At 35.6% G+C, this 25,655-nt stretch overlaps 2 protein-coding genes across 4 annotated transcripts in view; one reads left to right on the top strand and one right to left on the bottom strand.

Moving 5' to 3' along the window:
• LOC101739424 (large neutral amino acids transporter small subunit 2) overlaps positions 1-18,717 on the bottom strand; it is a 23,614-nt gene extending 4,897 nt beyond the window's left edge. The window contains exons 1-5 of the mRNA XM_004930914.5: positions 17,873-18,717; positions 11,739-12,037; positions 5,991-6,116; positions 4,094-4,235; positions 284-407 (exon numbers count right to left, since the gene is read on the bottom strand). Of these exons, the coding sequence (XP_004930971.1) occupies positions 284-407; positions 4,094-4,235; positions 5,991-6,116; positions 11,739-12,037; positions 17,873-18,015 (834 nt within the window). The 5' untranslated portion in view covers positions 18,016-18,717. The remainder of the gene's footprint in view (positions 1-283; positions 408-4,093; positions 4,236-5,990; positions 6,117-11,738; positions 12,038-17,872) is intronic.
• Positions 9,356-25,655, top strand: LOC101739555 (homeobox protein Mohawk). 3 transcript variants are annotated; one of them, XM_062668272.1, is made up of 5 exons: positions 9,356-9,542; positions 22,624-22,741; positions 23,358-23,482; positions 23,649-23,808; positions 24,718-25,655. In XM_062668272.1, exons 1-5 carry the CDS (start codon positions 9,475-9,477, stop codon positions 25,276-25,278), a joined length of 1,032 nt encoding a protein of 343 aa, XP_062524256.1. In that variant the 5' UTR covers positions 9,356-9,474; the 3' UTR covers positions 25,279-25,655. The 3 variants fall into 3 exon arrangements, with proteins under 3 accessions (XP_062524256.1, XP_062524257.1, XP_004930972.1); XM_062668273.1 differs by having other exon boundaries at positions 9,519-9,542; positions 23,224-23,482; XM_004930915.5 differs by lacking the exon at positions 9,356-9,542 and having other exon boundaries at positions 22,135-22,741; positions 23,224-23,482.

Genomic DNA, 25,655 nt, shown 5'->3' with positions numbered 1-25,655 from the left:
TCCTATCATTCAAGTTACAATTCTATAATCGACTGATGAACATGAATAAAGATAATGAATAAGAGATAAAAGTCTTGCGAAATAAATAAATAAAAGTGTGTGTGTTAATTCGTTACTGTATAAAAGTTGGAAAAACAATTTTTAATACAGCAAATGTGAGAAAATAAATTCACTTGTCAATATAGATGGTGTTATGCATGTTTTGGCATCTATGAACTCTGGTAACACTGATTAGTAGTTCGCCCCACAACCACATTTCGCCGTTTACATCATAAAAACTCACCGCAGCAACGGCTGGATTTGCCATCATTTCCATTTTAGTGACGACCGCAAAGTAGGCCAAGTTTGCCATGACGTAGATAATCGTAACCAGAGGCAAAGCGATCCATATCGCGCGAGGAAGATTCCTGAAATGTCATCACAATATGAAACCCGTTAATTAATCTATATTGCCAGCGCCATTACGAATCGTGGCATGTCATATCATCTTGCACACAACGGAAACATGAATACATTTTCTAAGTATAATAATGATGATAATAATTAGTAAAACCACAAATTTAACAACGTTTTAGTCAAATTTAAAATAAAAAATTATTGGTTAATCAAAAATAAGCCGTTTTACCAAAACGTCACTAGAACCTGTGGCTAGTATACACATATTATCTAACAGGAAACCAAATAGGTAGTCATTAAAAAAATAACCTAGTTCATTTCATAAACAAAGTTATCCTGTGTTGTTTTAATAATTGAATTTATGTAGTAATATTACTTATTTAATTAACACGATAATGTTCGCGTCGTTATTGCAACCTGTATTCGAATTTTTGATGTTAAATTAAAAAACAAGCTATCGCATCGCAAAGTTGCAACCTATCTAGGTACCGCATGAAAAATGTTACATTAAAATTATTGTTTGACAGGATGTATTACGAACCGGAAATCAATGTTTAATTAGTATGCTAATCTTTAACTCTTACAGGTTTAATATTGGAATATTGGTACCAATGCGAAAGTAACCTTCCTCTGACAGATCCGATCGTATAGCGTACGTACCTACGTACCTAAAAGTGCTAATCCATTTTAAGAGAATGCCGTTTATTGGTAAGAGCTTCATTTAGAACAACTTTACCGATTTGACTTTTCATTTCGATGTTCATATTAATCCGAATTCAAGATTAGGAAAATTTAAAAAGTTGCCGAATTAATGGCAAATTTACAAATCGATTTTATTGAAATTGAGACGGGTAGGTTTGTTGGAATTACAACATTTGGACTGTGATTTTACTAGTTTTATATTTTAGAAAATTACCAGTTTACCCCTCTGCTGTTTTCATTTCCGAAAACCTTTGCAGCACACCCCGTATACCTACCTAATGTGCTCTGTAAATCTATTCGTAATGTAGTTCAGCACGGATAGGTACAATCGTCCTGCCCGTTTCTGCCACGAATCGCTTAAGCGTTCTAGTTTGAAGGGTGGGATAGTTCTTATACGATAGCCGTAGAATATTCGTCCTTCTGTCTCAAGGCGGGTAGCGGTATTCAGATCTATTATATCTATGGGCTTCAGGAATTTAACACAGGGCGGTGAGTTTATTAAACCATGATTACAAAAAAAACTGTGTTTCATTCAATAATGATACCTCATTAATATAGTATTAATTGTAAATTACGGAAAATCGAAACAGGATTATGTTTAATTCAATTTAAATTTAATAATTTGTGTTGCAATGGGTTTGGTAGGCACCTATCTTGTGTTCGATAATTCTTCGTCTTAAACTGTAATTAAAGCTTTTAAAAATGATATTGCATTTTAATTCGTGTCTTTAAATTGTAATCGCATATGATATGATATTATTATGGATTGAAAAGCATATAATATATAGATAAACACTTCAAATAAAAATGCTGACATTATTTTCTATATTAAAAGAACAAAATCTAAACGTTTTCTCATCTAATTTTACAAAAATCTATAAAGATTGAATAATGAAAAATCGTGAACCTAAGTCGACATTGTTTTATTCTCTCTATTACCAAACAACGAGCTGAGAAAATGAGCCTCACTACATTCCCGGTCAAGAGTAATATAAATTCCTTTATGAATAAAACATTCAATAGGGAGAGTGCGAATGAATGCGGGAATAAAGAATCTCATCCAATAAAGCAAAAAGCATTTCGTTTATTTTCCTTCAAACGGCATTTATCTCGCTTTCTCATATTTATTATATAATATATTATGTATTATTTCTCATATGTACAGATAGAGAAACACTAACAACAGCAAAGCAAAAAATACGGGTTAGCAAGGTATCGCTAAGTAGCCGGTAAGCTAGCTGGAGCTGCTGGGTACTATGTATTATAATATTCATCTATATTACTGGTGGTAGGACCTCTTGTGAGTCCGCACGGGTAGGTACCACCGCCCCGCCTATTTCTGCCGTGAAGCAGTAATGCGTTTCGGTTTGAAGGGTGGGGCAGCCGTTGTAACTATACTGAGACATTAGAACTTATATCTCAAGGTGTGTGGCGCATTTACGTTGTAGATGTCTATGGGTTCCAGTAACCACTTAGCACCAGATGGGCTGTGAGCTCGTCCACATACCTAGGCAATAAAAAAAAAATTCATCATCCTTTATTTTTCAGTCTAATACGCCCCTTAATTTCTACCTATAGGTAATTAGAGCGTTTGTATGTCTGTACCATTGTACCTATTCTTAATGCGAAGCAGTCATGCTTTTCGATTTTAAAAAGTAGAACAGCCATTGTACCATATATATCAATTTCACGTCTAAATACGGGCAACGAGGCTGTGGTACCGCTGGGCATCAATGACAAGTGGGGACGGTGAATTGGTTTGCCCTACGGTGCCAATAAAAAAAAACCGTAGCGTATAAGATGATTACCGCATAATCACGGATGTCCAATGATAACGTGACCAAAACATTAAGAAGTACCGCTTTATTGCCGCAAATTAATTAATTTTCGAGGCGAAGGATATAAAAAAACTGCTAAATTTTTCCAAACAGAAAACAGACGCTTCCTTAAAAACGAGATTTTTTGGAGAATTTACACAAAACTTTTCTCTCCTGTGTCCACTATGTTGAGTAAAACACTTCAATTTAGTGTTTGCCCAAGAAGAAATAGCCTGTGACGATAACAGTTCTGTACACATTGAATGAACTAAAAGCTATTTGTCATTCTCTCGACGAAACCACTCGCAGAGGATTTAAGAATCGATCTAACGTAATCGAGACTATTACAAATTGGAGTCGTCCTTGACATCTTTATGTGAAAGAATCACATAGTCTTTCAATAGGTAGACACACGGAAATACTGATGTACTTTAAGAAACTACAGCTTTGTCTCGATTCTGAGTTTGAATTTGTCGAATAATCCCATAAAGGCATTGTCAACTTTCTTTATACAAACGAGAGAGACGTGCTTAAAGATAATGATGCCTGTTAGGTACAGAGATGCTGCCTTTTTTTTCTTAGAGCCGTTAGGTGTATACCATGCATATTTTTACGACTATATATTTTTGTTCGTAAATCTGGCCAAAACCTAAATAGCGCAGAAAATATTTTCGATAAATCTCGGATTCTAGACTAATGTTTTATTTTAACTGTGAAAGTTTGTATATAATTACGCAAAAGGGCTCAACGGATCAGAATAAAGGTTGCACAGACATAAATTAATATTTATAAATAATCTGGATTAACGTAAATATACTTTTATCATGGTAAGTGACCCGGGCGACTTTTATAATAGGTAAATATGGCGCAATGTGTCCACTGGTTCATAATATAACGTACCAACATATCTATAAATCAACTAGTATTTTATGAATCAATTATGTAGCGAAAGAAGCAACGCTTTACCGCGAAACATTGCCTCATGTGTCCTTCTTTGTAAATTACAAATTTAACACCGGTAAAACCGAGGAGCACAACTTGTAGGTAAGTACTTCAATAATAATTTGAAACTAGAATTCAGTAGTCTACCTAAACCACCCTTGGAAAACCTTTACGTTAACCCTATAAAATGACCACCACCAAATTTTATAGACATAATATCAATTAACGAAACTCACTTATAAGGATCCTGGAGTTCTTCGGTTACAAAGTTGAGATAATTCCAACCTCCAAAAGCGAAGAGGCCCGAATAAAAGGCTAGCGCAATATTACCAGCACTATATTCTCCAGCAAATGCGTTCTCGAAATTTTGTGTGTTACCTAAAAGCAGACTTCTTATTGAATTGGGTAGGGTATACTATATTAAGTAAACTATATTGTACTCTCAGTGGGTCGCGATTCCGATCCGGTAGTAGATACAGCAAAACATCGTTCTTGCTAGGGCTAGTGTTAGCAATTCTCTCAGGTTGAGCCCGTGAGCTCACCTACCGGTCCTCGTTAAGTTGGAATAGCCCCTTAGGCTACCAACGATTAGGTAGGGAAAATACATATATATACTTGCGGCCCGCTCCGACTCCGCTCGGGTCTTTAACAAAAATTTCAACGATATTTGACGTTGTTTTATTTTTTTAAAAGAACATTTATTGCGGCATAACTATAATAGTTAGTTAGACATATACTGCCGCGGCACTTTTTGTAAATAATAATGTGTTTCACAAAGTCGTAGTACATTATTTTATTCTATTATCAATAGTTTTCGCAGGGCACGCGATATAAAGAATATTTTAGGTAATTTTTTTACACCTTCGGTTACATTATTGGAGTTTTAGTAAGGATCCCAAATATTTTTCAAAAAAGATTTAGAGCCTATGTCGCTCGGGAATAGTGTAGCTTCCAAACAGTGGAAGAATTTCTCAAATCGGTTCAGTAGTTTCGGAGCCTATTCAATACAAACAAACAAACAAATTTTTCCTCTTTATAATATTAGTATAGAAGTATAGATATAGTACCTAATGACCGTGGATGTGATATAGTAATCTCCTAACATTACCTTATAACTTAATTAGAGAAGTTAAATTATTATACATGAAAAAATTACGGATATTTCAATTTCCTCAGATCTCACTACAATGAAATGATGAAAATGGCATCTTATAATTATATTTAGTAATACCCACATTTTAATATACGATAAATCAATAGTTTATTGAAATCTATTAATAAAAAATCTTTCCATTGACGTATAGGGACATCTGGACTCGCAGCTCCGAGATAAAAAAAACAAAGAATGATTTATTTGTCCAAGAGATGTTTGCCTTCGAATTGTGATTCTGATATTCTGACATCACAACTCTATACTAGAAATGTATTTAACGATATCAAACTGTTTTATTTCAATTCGATGATAAAACTCATTTACAATTAAAAACAAAAGATATTCAATTTGAATGTGACTTATTTAAATAAATTTTAAAAGTAACTATGACTGTATAAATAATGCTAAGTTGAATAAATAAAAAAGTATGAACAAAAATTTTAATTAGCACGAACTGTCTGTGTAAGCACTTCGAATAAAAATTTGGGTGTTTCAAATACATAATTTTAGTTTTGCGGTCACTATTAATTGAACTACGAAACTATTTCGATCATTGTCTTCGTTTGATTACACAGAAATTAACATTTTTTTTTTTTTTTTTTTTTTCCTACCTAAGCTGAGAGCCTTGAGAGGCTATGTCAGCGTAACCCTAACTTTTGTAAGTGAGCTCACGGGGCTCAAACCTGATGAAAAATTAACAAAACTTCATCTACCGCAATAATTAAATAAAGTACATCGGGTTAATTTTTTTTTTGTATTTCGGTTAAATTTAATTTGTAAAATTTTTCATAATAGGTACTATTGGCATCATTCATTCCAGTTTGAAACGTGTGACGTCACCGCAAAATACAATTGAGAATCAGACCTCATGTCTGAAGGAAGCCAGCGGCATTGAAATCGTGATACCTGTGACCAAGTAAATCATGAACTCAACTGAAAATATATTCTAAGAAATCCCCGTACATAATCACAATACGTACCTATGCAAATATAGTAGAGTCCCGAAATAATGATGACGACTAGAGCCAGTAGCTTTGACGTTGTAAACACATCTTGGATGCGCATGGTCCATCTCACGCTGATACAGTTTATCGCAGTCAGTACACCTGAACAAAAATAAACTTGTTTAATTTTTATCATTCAAACATCTGTTAATTATAACCTGAATATTATATTATAGTTTAAGGTCTCAAATCCAGTTTTCATCCGTTTGAAGTGGACTGTTGAAAACGCGTTAAGACTACTCCTAGATTAATAATGAGGCGTTTAATATTTAGAGGATATTTTCTATTGAGGAAAGATGCTCGCACCACCGCATCGTAGGTGGGTACCACCACCCTACCCCCGATCCGGCACGCGTTATGCTACAAAGTAAATATTAAGTGTATTATCTATGCTTCAAAGTCAAAGAGAGATATTATACATCTCAATCGTGTGTTCGATTTCGTGTCTCAAGATGAATGGCAGAGCTTAGGTTCTGTTCATAGATCACTTAATATTTGACATAGACCTATATAGTAATATCTGAGGTTCTGATATTGACAGCTAATTGGAAAATGCACTGACGCGAACTTGCATTTCAAAAACGAACGAACGATGAACTTTTTAATAACCTGCTAAAACGTGTATACAAAATCTTCTCAATAATTATAAAGTGTATAATGATAAAGTGTATATAAAGGTTATACATAGAAATCGTACATTACTAACATAGTTTGTCATACGACTTTAGAACACATTGCAAATATCTATGATACGAATATACCGATGATAGACATTGACATAGATTTGTGAAAAACAACACTTCTAAAAATAAATAACACGATAGTCTGCCTAAAATTTCTGTAATAAAACCTATTGGGGAAAAGGTCAAGTATTTGTAGGTATATTCATAAACAGGAAACAGTTGTTTGGCCACCATTACATAACTAGGTACATTACAGTAATTGGTTGCACCATTAATGAGTAAATTATGGGTCTTCACTCCACAAAGTGATTGGAACTAATTGATTTCACTTCGTGGACAATGGAATTGTTTTCGTTGCGGTTTCATGATATTTATGTTTTATTGTGGTGCGTCGTATCTTTCAACTTGATTTGCTACTAATATTTTATGATTTTGTGAAACATAAATTCCTTGTAAAAAGAATAAATTTATGACCCGACTTTGATTTTGGTAGTTTTTTGAAATATGTAATAGGAATAAGTTCAAATTTACTAATAACAATCGCACAATCCAAATATCAACCTGTCCTAGCCAAGCGGTAAAGTCAAGGTCAAGATGTACGATGGAAATTTATAGACACTGATACAGAATTTTTTTCAATAGTAATAATAATTTGTTGCCAAGCCATCTAATGCATTTTTAATATACATTCACATTAAGCGCCCGAACAGAAAAACGTTGACAATTTGATAAAGCAGCAAATCAGCGTGTTCTAATGCACAATATTCTATAATTTACAATTGTGTTAGTTTGAGAAGTGGGTTTAGTTAGTGTGCGGAGTGGCCGCCCCTGTTCCGGATAATTAGGCTAAGTGGAAGTTTCCGTTTCTTATCCCGCCGGAGACGCTGCTATCTGTGAATTACCGGATATCGGCTTCTTTTTACCGTTTATGGCTTAACTAGCGACCCGCACTCGCTTCGCTTCAGAAACTGTAATTTATTATTGATTTTTCCAGTATTTAATGAATGTTATTATACATATAAAACTTCCTCTTCAATCACTCTATCTATTTAAGAAAACCGCGTCAAAATCCGTTGCGTAGTTTTAAAGATTTAAGCATACATAAGGACAGACAGATATAGGGACAGAAGAAAGCGACTTTGTTTTATACTATGTAGTGATAAACGTTTATCTAGACTAGAATAATGAAAAGTTTATCAGTCTAAGTTTCCCTCTATTCGCTTCCATTTCATTTTTGCTTGATTTTTTTTGCTAAACGTCAAATTATAGTGAATAATTTTAAACAATTTAAAAGTAAATTTTAAACAAATTTTAAACATTTTATGCTAGTAATCATTTTAGTTTTAATAATCCAAATCGTATTAATTTGGTTATTTTCCACAAGAAGACATTCTTGGTTAACGAACCGAGAGCTTCCAATGACACTAAATCATTGCAGTATGTAGAGACAACGGTCGCCCGCACAGTTTAATCGAGGGTCAAATTCCGTTGAAATAAAACCAGTCACTTCGAGACTTGAGTTAAATTAAAACAGTAGATCAGGTAATGACACGGAGAGGTTTTTATGATAAGGTTAGGTTTATCCTTGATAGTTGATTGCTGGTAAGATAATGTTTCTGCTCTACGTGATTGGTGAATATAATATTTTATACGTGCAGAAGATCATTAAATGAGTTTTAACCAAGCTGAAATAAGGAAAACTTGTAATGTATAATCAGTATAATACATACATATGTATATATGTATCACACTAGTAGGTACTCTACTTCACTAGTAGTACTCTACTCTGTTTGTGTTCATTCTAGCCTTGATGTTTTTTCCTGAATATGGTTTGTTTTAATTGGGTATAAATCGTTTTTCTATATATATTGCAAGCAAAAGGCCCGTAAGATGACGTCAGATTTGGTGGAATTACCAGAGCATTTTAGAGCACACCGACTTTTTTATGGCCTACAAAGGCAGACAAATCGTACGTCCTACCTGTTAGTGAGTGGTTATGTCCCTCATAGATGTCGGCAATGTCAGGGGCATAGACAAGTCGCTGCCTACTAGTCAGTACTCTCCACAAGCCTCGTTTAAAGAAGGAATGTCATAGCACACGAGAAGCACCGTGGTGGGGAGTTTATTCTAAAACATGATGCTAAATGGCAAAAAAGATATCTGGACACTATCAATGAACGAAGCGGTTCCAGATATTATGGACGATGATAGCTTCATATATGAGGCCTTGGATTGAATGCGCCTTTTTTAGGATCAAAGGGTTGATGGTGAGATTCGGAGATCTATTCAGGTTCAACAGGAAGAAGGGCGAACTCAAGGGCTTAGCTGGTAGCAGATCGTCAGTTTTCGTATAGTATAAGTATCGCACTCTTGAACGCTGACGTCATTGTACCAAATAGGTCCATTTACACTTAATTATAATAAGTTATGAATGCGGAAATTCACATATCTTACAAAGGCATTTAGTTATTCACACATCTATTTAGACAAAAGTTGTTTTAGGCGTATAAAATGTTTTCAAATTCCGAAACATTTTGTTCCATTGGATACAGTCCGCTGAATTTTAATATTTTCTCTACTGTCGACCTACTGTAAATTGTACGTGCTAAATGATGGTTTTCGGTTGAAATTCAATCAATTTGTATGAAATCTTATCATTGTGGTCTGCATGTTAACTGCCAACAACGTATTCCTATTGTTCATATATATATGAGAAATTTCGATTTATTTAATTAGTTTTTGTTTTATGTCAGTTAAAAAAGGTACTTCAATTATTAATGTTCGCCTACAAAAAAGAATATAATAATAATGTAAAAACTTTGATGACCGTCTCTGTCACCTGGACGTGAGTATTCTCTCTCTATCCTTAACATAAAAAACAGCGACGCGCGAAAAGAATGTTACTTTTTTTTCAATAAAATTGTTTTCTTGGTTGTCAAAATTTGGGCCTCGTTTATAAGAATAATTGAATCTAACTTCTGTAGTCTAATTACATATTATCTAAAACGTTTACAATAAAATTTTAAGATCATTTTAAATTTTTAAGTATTCTTGTCTAAAATAATGAAATATATTATGTCAATGTTGAGGAAAAAGGGAAAGGTTATTATCATCTGGATTCAATAACCTTTCCCTTTTTTCTTTCAGGGATGAACCCGCTCATTGTACTTTAGTTTTTTTTTTTGTTCTTTATTAGAGCCATACACCTATTAGGTTAAGAAGTTTAATTGTTCTCATTGACTTTATCTATACATTGTCGTTATTTTGATGTACCTAAGTGCAATAAAGTGATTATAGCATTTCATATTTTCGTCGCAAAATAACAAAACACACTATTACTTTTCTTTTGATGAAACACATGAATTACATATTTGCATGATGTAGTTGTCGTATACACAATAGTTTCTTCATAGAAAATAAATGTGAAACAAATGCGAACAATTTATCAATCTGCATAACGATGGTAGAGCGTATTGTTAGCCCGCATGTGCAGGTACCTTAAGTCTCAAAGACTGTCTCAAGACGAATGGCGGTATTCGTACTGTGATGTGTATGGACTTGGGTAACCTCTTAACAACAAGCGGATCATGGGTACATTCACCCATTTAGCATAGATTTTAAAATTATCAAAATAATTAGCACACCTATAAGTTAATCAATTCACATCCGTTTCGTACAAGTTTCAAACATCTACATCCCTAGATGTAGGCGTTATCTCTCAATTCGTTACAATATCATCATAACATCGTCATGTTAAGTATTCTCTAAAAAAAAATTGTAGACGCTTTTAGCGATGATCCATGCAATGGTATCAAAACAATGCTGCATTATAATAAATTGGTCCATCATCTCACGCTGTACACTGTAGTAAAGTGCGCAATTCATTAATTTTCCTGTCGATATATTTCACGACCTATTCCAAGAGAATAATAAAAAAACATAAAACTTATCTATAGTAATGGCCAGCCAGATTACATGAGATTACAGATAATAATAAAAAAAATCTCAGTATTCCCGCGTAAATTTCAAATGTTCTACTTTATTCTTTTTGTTTATAAATGAGAAGCACTACGTAAAATTTCAACTATGTAGGTTTTCTTTGGACTGAACAATGGTGAGTACCGAATGTCAAGTAGCAGTAGTTAAGTGACTACATAATACCATATCTGACAGTACATTACAAGTACCTAACTCACAATTATTTTCTGTTAAGAAATCGCTTGCCAAAAGGCCCTCCAAAAAAAATAAGAATCGATATTTAAAATTTCAAATCAAATGTCATTCAAAAAACAATTGTCTTTTTTATATTATATGTAATTTAAAAAAAGTTATTACACAACCCGAATTAAAGTAAAAGTAAAATAGAAAGCGTATTGAGGTGTGAAATGGAAAGTTCCAGCACGAACACGTTTGTGGAACAATAATCTCAACAAAGCCCTTACGTTGAGGAAAACGAAAAAAACATAGAGATAACTAAATGAGCGCAGTGTTTTACGCTAGAATTTATTCTACAAGCATTCTCATATGTTTTTAATGTAATATACATACCAGGACTAAAGGAAAATATTCTCATGGTAAACATAATGCAATCAAAGAGAAAACAACATTGATTCCCCCAATTTCATTTAGTGCGGTTAAGTTTAGTAAGCTTAAAACACGCTTAAGGCTCGGCATAGGGTATGGTTGACCCCGTCAATTGATTCTAGCTGTACCACCTGCACTTTTTTTTATTGCATAGATGGTTGGACGAGCTGACAGCCCACCTGGTGTTAAGTGGTTACTGGAGCCCATAGACATCTACAACGTGAATACGCCACCCACCTTCAGATATAAGTTCTAAGGTCTCAAGTATAGTTACAACGGCCGCCCCCCTTTTCAAACCGAAACGCATTACTGCTTCACGGCAGAAATAGGCACTTAATATTCAATAACTTGACAATACTGATTTTGGTAAATACCTACATAAAAATGACTCTGTTTTGAACAAGAACCATACCCTGTATAAACAAACAGCTGTTCATTATTAGTAAAGGGAACTCACACAAGCATACTGCAGCAAGGAGTCTGACAGCGTTCTCCGGTGGATCACACTCCGGAAAGAAGGGTTTGACAACGTAATTTCCAAAGGTGAGCGCCACTATCGCCTGGGTGGTAGGCCTGATAATGAGCAGTGCAATCCAGAGCCTCAAAAACGCCGGCAGCGGTCCGAAGGCTGTATATATGTACGCATAGTCTCCTCCTGATCTTGTGATCGATGTACCCAGCTCGGCGTAGCACAAAGCTCCCAGCGTGGACAGAAGTCCGCTCGCAAGCCATATTATTAACGAGGCAGCCACTGACCTATAACAATGAAAATATAATAAATTATAATTAACGCTCATTCATTGTAGTCGTGTGATAAGACATGATATATTACATGTCTTTATTTCTCGAGAGACTTCCAATTGTGCACATGGAAATTGACTCTGGCGAGTTCATATTTCATAATACTTACGTTGTGTGGGTACTAACAAACTTTTATGAAATTCAGAAGTGTGTATGTCCAGTGAAATGAAATTTTCAGTTTATTTGTTTGTGTAAATTCAAAAGGTCATAATATAATTTGACTGTTATGACAGTTTGGTAGCGTAGCGTAGTTAACGCTCCTACGTCCGAGACAAGGGTCGTGGTTTCGATTCCCAATGCAGGCAAACATTCGTGTGATAGACATTTTTATTTGTATATCGTCTTAAGTTATGTATTTAAAGTATCAATTCTTGGTTCCTTGAAAATGTAGTTGGCAGTCAAGTTCTTATCGTTACGATAGCCGGAACCCGAAATACACAAATTTATCCATTTTCTCAGCCAGCGCAATACAAGGTGAATGCCCATTTCGTACGGTATGTGGCATGCTCCAATTGAAGTTTATGTGATTGTAAATCACCGCGCACACGAGTGTAAGATTTTTGCAAACAATTTCCATGAATGTAACATGCTCTAAATAAGCAATATTATATTGAGGAAAAACACAATATAACAATTACTTTATATTATTATAACAATTTATTTATAGTACTATTATTTTTAAAATGAATCTACACGTATTTTCTGATAGTTTGTAATTTAACAATTCATTATTTTATTTATTTTATCTACGAAATACGAGTGGGCCCGCGTAAAACGCTTCGTTTAAATGTTTTTTGCTCGAAAATAATAGTAAAATGTATTTCGGAGATTTAAAAAAAAATCAACTTATGGTTAACTTATAGTAGATCAACCAATGTTCAACCATTTGCCTAGTAAGTTTCTCGCTGGGTCTTTTCAGGTTGTCGCTATTCCGACCCACTGAAAAAATCCGGCTGTGAAAGATCCACACTGTTAGCAAAATTTCTCAGGTTAAGCCCGTGAGCTCACTTACACGTCGGTTTTTTTTTTGCTACCTATGTTGATAGCCTTGAGAGGCTATTTCAGCTTCTCTTTGACGTGTAGGTGAGCTGATGGGGCTCAAACCGAGAGTGTTGCTAGCACTGGCCCTAGCAAGAGCAGTGCTTCGCAAAATCTACTACCGGATCGGAAACGCTACCCACTGAGAAGATCCAGCGTGAAACTCAGTGGGCTGTATCTATGAGTTAATTCACTCGTCGAGCCCTTCGTCGCAAGCGACGGGTTCGACGAGGACGGTGACCCGTCTGTGCGAAGCTGGAATAACTCTTTAGGCTACCAGCAAATTGGAAGGGAAAAACTTAAGCCTTTTTCTGACACAAAGTCTCAATTTTCAGAATAGTTAGCCGTTAGATAATGTAACTTCGGAAGTCATCATTTTTCCGTACCAACTACGCCGTTAAAAACGAGCATTCGATTTATTAGCGGCCTACCACTAATATTCCTTGAAACGGATACATCTAAAGACTGCCTATGTATTACAGTTCATTGCACATTATTATGCGCATGTAATTGACTCGAGTGGATTGGCCGCCTTCTCACCATTTATACGCATTTATACAGGTTACAGTGTCACGGTTCTCTAGTATTGAAGCGGTTCGAAAATTAACTCAATAATGTCAATCACTATTATTAAGCCTCATTCACACGGCATCACTTCGTTGACCGGTGTTGATAGAAGCATGAAGCATTGAATAAAATGAAAGCAATGTCATTCAGACAGCAAGTAGAAAGGCTCTTGGTCATCTGACATAATCTATGGTTATATGAACCAGAAATCATAGTTATATTATAATATTTCCTGGGAACAAAACTCATTGTTGGCCTGATAAAGTTATTTTATAGAAAGGAAAATAAAACAGCTTTGATTATGTCTCGGTGATTGATAGGGCATTTAACAATTTCTCTAAATTAATATTCCATTTATGTAATCGCGAAGCAATAGGTAATGCATTTGTATTTGAAAGATGGGGCAGCCGTTGTACTATAAAACTGAGACTTACTCATTCATGTGTCAAGGTAGGTGGTGGCAGTTATGCTGTGGATGTCTATGGACTCCGGTAACCACTTAACACCAGCCTAGACTTTGCCACCCATTAACCCACTTATCGACCGATTTTAGCAAAACAGGACGATCTCACTGACCATCTGATTAAGCGTTTACCCAATATAGATAAATCAAAGCAAACATCGCCACCCATAGAAATGAGGTCGAATACTCAATTTTATTGTATAATGGCTATGCCACGCTTGAAACTGGAATACATTACAGCTTCGTACGTGCAATCGATTGACTATTCGACGTCGGCAAGAAGATTGTTAACGTTAACCACGTTATTGTTATTCTAATTTCTATAAAATTAAACTCCATAGAATGAACAACGATTTACATGATCATAATTTTTATAATACCACGATAATTTTATTTATGGTTCATAACTGTGTGGACGTCAACAACAATGTAATTTATAGTAATTCCTCTTAATGAAGTTTGAAGCGAAAGATCTTTATCATACACCTAATACCACGTAAGCTCGTCTTACATCTAGAGTAAATCAATTTTTTGTATAGTCACTTAGGTATCTATCATCTATATATACCATAATACCTGTAACACCACCACCACCACCACCGGCCACCATACCGTTGGTCGGATCAGATAGCTGCGCTCACTGGACTCTCTGTTGCGAACGCCCTGAGAGAAGCCGAAAACCGAAGCAAATGGAAACTGAGGGTACAAAGAGCCACGAAGGGCTTTCAAGGACACGACCTTCAGCAATGAAGTATTCGACTAAGAAGAAGAAGAAGAAGACCTGTAACACTAGCAGAAATATCCGTGACACTAACTACATACTTTTATTTTATGCAGGCTGTCGCCCGGAGTCCAATAAAAGAAGGAAAACTAGCACTGTATCATAGACATGCTGAACCAACGCTTTCGGAAGCTGTTCAATCAAGATTGGTTGACCTTGAAGGCAGTAGAATGTCAGAGGAAGATAATTCTAGAAGACCTAAAACAATTCATAAAATAACAAACCGTAATAACGCAACGATTTACGCAATAATTAAATATTTATCGAAGACATTGAGGGGCTTTGGCGACAGTTAAATTAATACCACCCTTATTTTTATTCAAAGAGATAAGAATAACTTTTATTGATAGAATTATTATTGCAAATTGCACTGTAACAAAAACGTTTTGTACATAAAAACATTCTCGACAGTGACGCACTGTCATTGCGATGACACGGAGCTAAAAAAAAGATACAAAAACATGTAAACAACTCTCTAGCTATGACCTGCACAACATTATGAAAATTGAATCCGGTTTTCGTGTACCATTCTAATACGTTTAAAATAATATAATATGACTAACTGATAGTTACTAATTACTATACTATAAATATTATTATGTAGTATAATCGCGATAGTAATTAATAAATACCATTAGAAACTATTAGTAGACTAGTAGCTATTAGAAGGTTATTGATATTTAGAGATCTTTGCCGCTAGGACTTGATCCTTAGAGTTATAACATTTATTTATAGACCCATTACAGATATCAAACCGAATCCATGATTGCAAACCTTCAATGCTCTATGACAGTATGCCCCCTTATCGCCTTGCCACTAAACAGCTTAACACTGAGTCTCGCAAGTGTACTTTGCAATTTCATTTTGATAAATAAAAGTAAAGGTTTTAGTTTCGTAAGGAAACTTTTACGACTCGCCTTTTTAGATGACTATGCGTCTTAGAGTATCTGAGACCGCTAAATCACAGCATCCGAAGCGTCGAGAGCAAAATTTAAAAAGTAACAATCTAAAACCCTTAATTATCTTTTCATTTTCCTTAAACTAGTACACTTAATAAAATTAGATAAAAAATATACAAACAATACTGATTCATCAACTAAAACACATTTTAAATGCCAATATAACTCTACAGATAGCACAGGCGTCAAAACATACATAAATAACGTGTATTGTACAGCAATCTTATCTTTTAAAAGAAATTCATAAATTGGTTGTAGGCGTGTCTATAATTATCCGTCACTGACATTGAAATAATATAAGGAAAATAAAATGTATAAAAAACTAAATAGTATTTATTACTTCCGTGTTAACGTCAATTTGCAACGATAACGTTTCTCAAAGATTAAATTAAACACAAGGCAGCATTATATTACCGTTGTTGTAGCTTTCGGTGGTATTAACAAATGAACATTTCTATTTCTGCCGCCTACTCAGACTGCCGCGGGGCTCTGTACCGAATTCTTGCTTCAAGGTTGATAACAATATTCATAGTATGATTTCCATAGACTCCGGTAACCAATTAATACCAAGTAGGTAGGTCGTGAGCTTGTATTTTCTGTTACGCGAGTAAAAATAAATAACTTAGGAAAAGTAGGCCCAGCATAATATGAGCATGAACCAACATGAACATATATATGTGACATGCTTTTGTATCATCAGTAAAGTTTACCAAATCCATCTCTTCGTAATATTTTTAAGGCAAATTACCACGCTTTCAAGAACAACAAATATCAATACATCGAAAAGAAGTAAAATGTGTTTTCTAAACTCTTTTTTTTTACTTTCGTTCTAATCTTCAAGATATTTCTTCAGCACACAATCAATGGTTATATATTGTATTTCGATTTTAATTCTACTGCTAGTTACAACCAACGTTTTAATGACTAATCCTCATTAACAAACGTAGACCACTACGTTAATCACTGCATTAGACCATTTCATAATGAGCACTATTTATCTCCCGTGATCAACAAGCTCACAGCCGAAATATCGAGAACTCATTAAAAGTAAAATAGTGCTAGGAATCCTTTAATTAATAGTGTTTTTTACGTAGGTAGCCGCGAAAGTTTAGAAAAATTCTCAAATAATTGTGGTCAATTTAAAGATTCACATAAACTTTTTAAATACATATAACCGAAAATTATAAAGTTTCACGTGTATATTTTAATTGATTATTCTAAAATTCGACAGACCTGCTCATCTTTGAGCAAATTCTATTTCTGTCAAAATTTTTATTCATCATTGTTTTTATGACTAAGAGATTACTGGTAGCCCGGAGGCCTTTCCAGTTTCACCAGGGCAGATGAGTTAGCAAGGGCTCAGCCAGGAGGGGTGGTATTTGCTTACAGCCACCCGAGCGCCTCCAGAGGAGACTTAACAACTCAAGATTTATCCATCATACACTACAGCGACTGACCAGAGTCTGTCACTAATTTATGTGCCTGATTCGGATAACATAACAGATCCACGCACATCACACAGCCAATGATTTATTCAAACCAAATCTAAGCACTCTGGGATAACGAATAACATTTCAGTAACATTGTTACGCCAGTCCTAGATCTTTCTGATTATCACACTATATCATTTATTTTTGCCTAATTTGATTATGTGATCATAAATAATGTATACCTGAAAGTAGAAGATTGATAAAAACTTTCCAGAAATAAACCTAATTTTAGTTACAAATTTAGTTAAAGTCTAAATATAGGTAATAAAAATTCATTTAACCGTTTTGAAAAATTCAATTACACGTGCAAAATTTGCATTTTTATAAAATTAATTTAATCAATCGTTCGAGATCAAAAAACAAGTTTTAAACAAACAAAAAATTACTAAATTGTGAATTTATTTCATAAATCACGGCAACTAGTAAATACACACAGTTCACTATTTTTTTATTGTGTTCGAAAAAGCGGGAATTTTTAATAATTCTGCTTACCCTGTGTACAAGTAAACTCCAGCAGGGGATATGAATATTCCGGATCCAATAATCGTTCCTATAATGATTCCCACCCCATTAAATAAGGTTATTTTACGTTTTAATACGACTTTTCCATCGCCGGCCTGAGATTCCTCACCCATTCCGCAAAAAATCAATCGCGCACGCCGGTAAACGCACGCACGTGGATAGAGCCGCGCGTTATCACAACTGTGTCCGCCGAACAGACCGCCACAAGATATCTCACTCGACTGAATCACTTTGTGTTACCATGTTATAATCAACCTGCGAAACTGGAATAGGTGGATTGCTGCTGACGTCAGACAAGCGAACTAGTGCCGCGCGGCGGTCGAGCAATCGGAGCAGACGTCGCCGCGCATGTCTCTCGGCAAACTTATAGAACGCTCGGCATGGGGGAGCCCGCGACTCACCGATAGAGACACCCAACGCAACTACGAGAGCAACAGAAAGGGATGGCAAGACGACGCCAAAACAAAGTTCCACAAGTTAATGAATTTCGGACGACTACCTGATGCGTGTTTACTTTAATAATCATTTATTGATCACCTCGGTACACCGATAACTACACTTAACTACAACAATTCAAAATTGTTCTGCTCTGTCTGATTTTAGCTAATAATTCTGATGACACACAGAAAAAATGTTGCATCATGTTCTTCGAAATAATATAAGAACAAGAAATTTTATGTGTTAAATTCTCTTTTGTTTTGTTAACAAGAACTATCAATGTTTTTTCATTCTATAACTAATTGGAAAATAACAACTTCACGAATTTCACGGTTCGTGAATTCTCATTTGTTTTTGACCTACTATAGGAGTAAATGAAAGATAGGCTAACCGTCATTTATCTTATCAGAATTTAGCTTATCACTGGTCATCAATCACTAGTTAGGCTTGTTTTAGTTTCGCACAGTGTATGAAAATGTTTCGGTGAATTTCAATATAGACCAGTGATTCTCAACCACTGTTCCGCGGCACTTTTGTGTGCCGCCAAATTTCAAAAGTGTGCCGCCAAATTTTGCGAATATATAATAATGTTAATATTATTAAATTATATCATTTTAAAAGAAAAATATTTTAAAAATGAATATATATTTAAATCCACAAAAAAAAAAAAAGTATATTTTAGTTTCTTTCGAATATTAAAATTTTTTGATAAACTATTTATGCAGTGTGTTGTAGTAAGTAAATAATTTTTATCTTTTTTTTTGTGTGCCGCCAAATTTTGAAATCGTTAAATATGTGCCGCAACAAAAAAAAGGTTAAGAATCACTGATATAGACTATAATACACACTAGGATAAGGTGCTCGCTTTTATTTATTTATTTATTTATTTTTAACTTTATATACTTGACAGTATAAAGGCGGACTTAACTTGAACCCGTAAACCACACGTACATAATAATATAACATGTCGGCATCCCAGTTGATACATGTAACCGAAATTTCCATTGCATTTGTAATTACAGTGACACACGTGCTAATGTGGACAGTGTTATTCAAGAGGTGTATAACTGAATATCGGGTGTTCCGAGAACTCGATGGACTACCTTATACAGTAGAATGCACGAATATGTGATATTTATCGGTTGGTAGATGCGAAGTAGATAGATGCGAATTCATAAGTGAAAAATTGTCCTTAAAATTGGATTGTAGAGATATTCAAGAAATAAGGAGAGTGGGGAAAAAAAAGTGATAAACCGCGACCAATAATTTTAACCTTTTCTACCCTTGGTTCAAAGGTCAGCATTCTCAAGCAAAGACGATTATTAATAGATACCCAATACTACTTGAACGAAGATTACCCTAAATACATATTAGAAAAAAGGAAAGAACTACAGGAAGAAGCAAATAAAGAGCGCGAGATAGGAAATAAAGTCACGATAAAATACGATAAACTTGTTATATTAAAATCAAACAACTGATGACTTCACTAGAGTCAGATCCCAATTCTCAAGCACTAGTGCGTAAAAGTACAACAAGACCCACTAAGAAAAGCAAAATAAAACAAGCAAACTCATCTATACCTAGATCAAACAGTGACTCAGAAGGAGTTCTAAAACCTAGTATTCTAAGCTATTTTAGTAAGCAATAACGTCAACACACCACATAACCAAACCAACGACAATACAACCAATAACTTACATTCATAGCAACCAACTGCTCCCTCCCTCAACGATGCAACATTCAATTAATTTCAACGAAGCAACAAAAACCATCTTCCAATCCGGCTGGTCACCGTGGAAGATCAAGACCAAAACCCTCTAAGGAAGATATCTCAAACTTCTTCAATAATAAGAAAATGGAACACAAACCCAAGAAATATCTCACTCAACTAAAGAGAAGAAAGATCAGCTTTACATAGTAACTTACAACGTCAGAACTTAATAATGAAACAGCTGTTATTCTTTAGAGGAGGCCTTCACCTTCACTTGAGGAGGGGTCCATGCAAACAAACTACTATATATTTTTTAAAACGTTGTCTAGATTTATACTTTTGTAAGGAAACGGAAGGGAGAGAGAAGGGAAGCAAATTAAGTGAAACACGTGTAATAACATCAGTACTTTTTTTCTTCTTCTCTTTTCTTCTTTATATTTAAAATATGTATGCAACCTACTATTTGTATGGAATAAAAGGGTTATTATTATTATTATTATTATATAGATGCGAAGTAATAGTACCTAGTTGACGTAGCCGAATTCCTTCTCTTAATATCGACGGTCATATTTATTTGTGGTTACATAGATTTTGTTTTTTTTTATTGCAGTAGATGAGTTATCGCCAGGTCCAGTGGAAGCCAGTGCTCCACAGCCACTCCATAAGCATCACAACATAAATACCGACACTCACACGTGTTGAGAGGCTATTTCAGCTTCTCTTTGACGTGCAGGTGAGCTCAAGAGGCTCAAACTGGTGTGTTGCTAACAATTGCCCTAGTAAGCAGTGCTTCGCAGAATCTACCACCGGATCGGAAACGCGACCCACTGAGAACATCCGGCGAGAAACTCAGTGGGCTGTGTCTATGGGTTAATTTACTCTTCCGAGGCCTTTGTCGCAAGCGACGGGTTCGGCGAGGACAGTGACCGGATTCAATGAAAGAGTTTCCGAATACGCAATGCCACTATTAATTATGCTTAATTATATTGGGCGGGTTTCAATTTTATTGTAATATGTTTGTTACTTTTTCATTGTGAAAGCTTTTTGTGTTTTTCTTTTAAATATAATTTACTGTTTTGACTTCACTCTTATTCATCATCATCACAGGCGAAGATATGCTTCGCTCAAGGCCGCAACCCTTAGTAGATCCATAGTCCTACCCATGGGCCATATTTAGTAGATCTATAGTCCTACCCATAGGCCTACCCATGCTGCGTTTTTCAGTGGGGGTCGCCCCTCGAGAACATTCGCATCGCTTGATAAGAGTACTCACACCGGCCCTTGTATCCTTTAGGCCACGGTAAATACTTCTTTAACACTTTCATTTATTTTTATATCTTTTTTTAATTTTTTTGATTGAAAGATTACTGGAGGCCCGGAGGCCTTTCCAGCTTCACCAGGACAGGTGGGCGAGCAAAGGCTCAGCCAGGATTTGCTAACAACTGCCCGAGCGCCTCCGAAAGAGACCTAACAACTCAAGAGCAATTGCTTCGCGAATGAATCTACTACCGGATCGGAATCGCGACCCACTGAGAAGATCCGGCGAGAAACTCAGCGGGCTGATGCATGGGTTAGGTTGCGACCTCTTTGTCGAGTTCGACGAGTACGGTTACCGGGGTTCCTCAGCCTGCTCCTAGTGTTAGAGCTGAAGGTATCTAATGCAAGAGTTATTCGATCTGATGGATCCGTAAGGACGTGTCTAGGGCGACGACGGTGACTTGCTCCTGCGTGATCAGGATTCCGGGAGTAGTCAGCGGCCGCAACGATAAGGCGATTATGATGACGCAGAGCCTTATCGAAGTAGCCATTTGATTAGCTGACGAATACACGGTCCTCTTAGCTTGAACATTTTACCGGAGTTCATTTATAATAGCACGGGCTCACATTAAAAAACCAACTCTATTTACAAACTGCGAATTTGATTTTTTTTATGTGTTACAGTGTTACACCAGACAACCTTTCGCGAATACCTTTTTTCCCATGCATATCTACGTGTTACATACATATTTGCACAGAAAAATTGATACTTACCTGACTTCCCAGGCTCCGAAAAAAATATAATCGTTAAGATTCGCCTCACCCGGTACGCTTAGGCTGGGTATCTTATTTATTAAATCATGACTCTACTTTAACTAGAACGTGGAAGAAAACATTTATTTATTTTTTCAGTTCATACCTACAGCAAACATTTTCTTGCGTAAATTTATAAGTTACTAGCTGTATTCGCCCGCTTCGCTGGGCATTTGAAATTAGCATTATTATTTATTGTCATTATTATTAGGGAGTCCAACACTCTAAATATTAGCCTATCCATTAAGTACGTACATGTATTTTCTACATGGATACCAAGTTTCAAGTCAATCAGATGCATGGTTCAATAGTTATAACGGAACATTCGTAAAAACACCTGTAGATTTATATATTAGTATAGATCTCATTTTTAATGGACCAAACGTTTTATGAAATGAACCAGTGCTGTAAATTAAAAGTTATTGCTTATTGTTCCGTCTAAACATAAAAATAAACGTACCTACCTGATTTTAAATGTTATCTATTGTAATGATGTTTGAAGACATCGCGGGAGACATCCTGAAAATAACACAGTTTTGCGGCATGAATGCGCCCACGCCGCGGCGCTACCGTCGCACTTATCCGCCATTTTCACACTCTTCGAGCTTTCCCGCACGCAGGTATGTACATTAATTTTCGCATCAATAAAATTTAATTAACAAAAATAAAAGTAAAAACATAAAATTGTCGAAGACCGGTACCGTTCGTAAACTACAGTAGTTGATGTAATTTCTAACGGAAAAGACTAGCACTCAAAAACAAGCACAATGACCCACACACACACGACACGTAATAGTAACATGTTTTTTGTTCACAATCACGATTACTGAATATAAAACACCACAATAAAGCGCCAATTTAAAGCTTAAAACACATGTAACAATTTCGCCGACATACTGTGTATTTACATGCATTTAGTTCAGATCGAAGACTAATAACATCTAAAAGCGAACCAAAGAATGTGACCGTCATGTTTCGGTTACATCAACGTACGTACAGAGCGTATTGTTACCTATCTAATCCGTTCGCAGTAATTAGACAGTGTGCTGTATTATTTCGAAAGACGATCTATTTATGTCATCATGTCCTTATTTTTTAATAGATCACGGAGCATCCCCCGCGTCGGTAGTGGTGCGAGACACGAGTCGTGTCGCAATCCGTGGTGCCCCTACACGTGCAGTAGATACTTGGCAACTTAATAAATAACTTCAAGCTTCACTGTTTTCTAATCTAAAGTCGTTCGAGCCGATGACTCTCATCCAACGATCTTGTGATACAAAGGTTGACGCAATGGATCGGCTCACCAATAAAGAGAACAACGAGAAACCTGCAAGACCCGTAAGGAACAGAAGATATGCGAGGTTAGTGTTGTAATGTGACTCATATTAATCTGAAAGAAAGGGTAAACGATTGTCTTTGTGCGTCATCAATAATTATTTTGCACTGAAAACAGGAAACTATTTATTGAGGCACTTTGATTTCATGACGTTAACACATTTTTATTCTAAATAGTTTTAAATGTTTCAGACATAGTTTCGTGGCCGGGCATCGACCACAAAAGAGACTTTTCACTCCTGAAATAAAAAGGTATTTGAAGGACTGGCTGGTACGCCGAAGAGATAATCCGTATCCCAACAGAGAGGAAAAAAAATATTTATCACGCGAAACAGGACTTACATATATCCAAGTGAGTTTGTATTATTTTTTGTACGGTTTGATATTTTTACTTGATTTTGGAGTATCAGGTGTCGTGTTTGTTTCTACGAACAACCTATCTAGATAGTTGCCAGAAATTGCTCTTTGTACATAAAGAGGCACTATATTTGTCGATCCTTCGGCATTTAAATTCCTCGTCTTCGTGGTGAACAGATGTACTTAAATTAAATTTGCGAGAACTGCCAAGCCGTAGTAGTAGTAGTAGTCCTAGTAGTTTGTTCTGAGAAATTGACTCCCACGTTAGGGTTGATACCCTAACGGAACGGAAAAACACTATTGTTGGATAATCGAATTTTTTTGATGTTCCTACTTATTTTTATTTAAAAAATACAAATACGTACCCTGACTGGTCTCATTAGATTTTTGTTGAAATTAAATTCACTGCTATGATTTACAGTCTAGATTCCATTTAGCTGATGTAGTTCGCGAGAAAAAGTTTATTTTCGAATTTTGATTACATTCCGCATATTTGCTATAATTTTTTAATGAGTAAGCTATGGTGCTTATGAGTTACTGTTGAATTGCTCTCTTGATTTTGGACAAATTATTTCTATATATCCTGATGTAATTTGCGGTAAGCAGCGGCTTGGGTCTGCCCCTGGAATTGCTGAAGTCCATGGGCGATGGTAACCATTCACCATCAGGTGGGCCGTATGCTTGTCTGCCTACAACGGCAATAAATAAAATAAATAAAAAATATTTCAATGTCACTAGTATTTTTATCAAAACAAGTTCCTTTCCAACTAGAACGCAGGACTACTTCGTCCTATTGCCATCAGCTTGATAGATTATTATATTTTCTGGGTGTTTGGGTGCCCAATATCCCGGAATAATGTTAACTTACACAATGATTTACTCTTTTACGGCTCTTTTTTTTTAGATTTGTAATTGGTTTGCTAACTGGCGAAGGAAACTGAAGAATGCGAATGGCGATCGTCACCATTTGACTTGGGGCCATCTTATTCGTACTTACAACGATCGCGCTCAAGGAAACGTTGAGCAGTTTAGTATTTGTTCTGACGACAGCATCTGGAGCGAACCCGAACTGTGCAGTCCAGACCAAAACAGCTTAGAAAACGAAGTCATTTTAACCGACAGCCCTAGTTCCGGACTTTATGAAAAAGAAACAGAAGCAGCACTTAAAGACCGCTGCGATAACTTGAACAATAATTCATACAGCTTCGATCACGACAGTCCTCAGAAGAATCCTAAGGCAGTGACGAGCCCCGTTCTTTTAAGTAAGTGGTTAGAAAGTGCAGCTAGATTCCAACCGAGCGAAATCAATTATTCGTGGTGGGCAGACGAGAAACGACGTCGACCAGAAGCTAAGGCTCAGCGGGTGGCACTAAATAATATGATACGACACGATCGAGACGAGGTCGAGGCAGCAGTTGCCCTCACGGTCCTCGCAACGGCTTCTTCGCGCATAACAGCACCATAAAGCGATCGAATTAAAATGACTATGTACGAAGATTGTTATGTTGATACAGTGTTGAAAAACCACTAAACCTGGTATAGATTCTTAGTCAAAACTTGTTACTTTTGTAACTTATTGTATTTTAATCAAACTAAAGTCAACATTTAATATCCATTTAGGAACCTTTGTACCCAAAGCACATACCATTTACACTGGAATCTTGCTCAAGTATTATTAACGTTTATATAAGTATTAAATTTTGAAACTCTTTTTCAAATAAAAAGTATGTTATGGTATGTAAAAGTTGTAGATTTTAATATTTTTTGATCTCTTTGTAATTAGTTTTAATTAGTTCCTTTGCCAAAGATTTTAATAAATTAAGTTTTTTTATTACACATAAA

Source organism: Bombyx mori, chromosome 4 (assembly GCF_030269925.1).
Source record: "Bombyx mori chromosome 4, ASM3026992v2".
NCBI lineage: Eukaryota > Metazoa > Arthropoda > Insecta > Lepidoptera > Bombycidae > Bombyx > Bombyx mori.
This window is presented reverse-complemented; position numbering and strand designations above follow the sequence as displayed.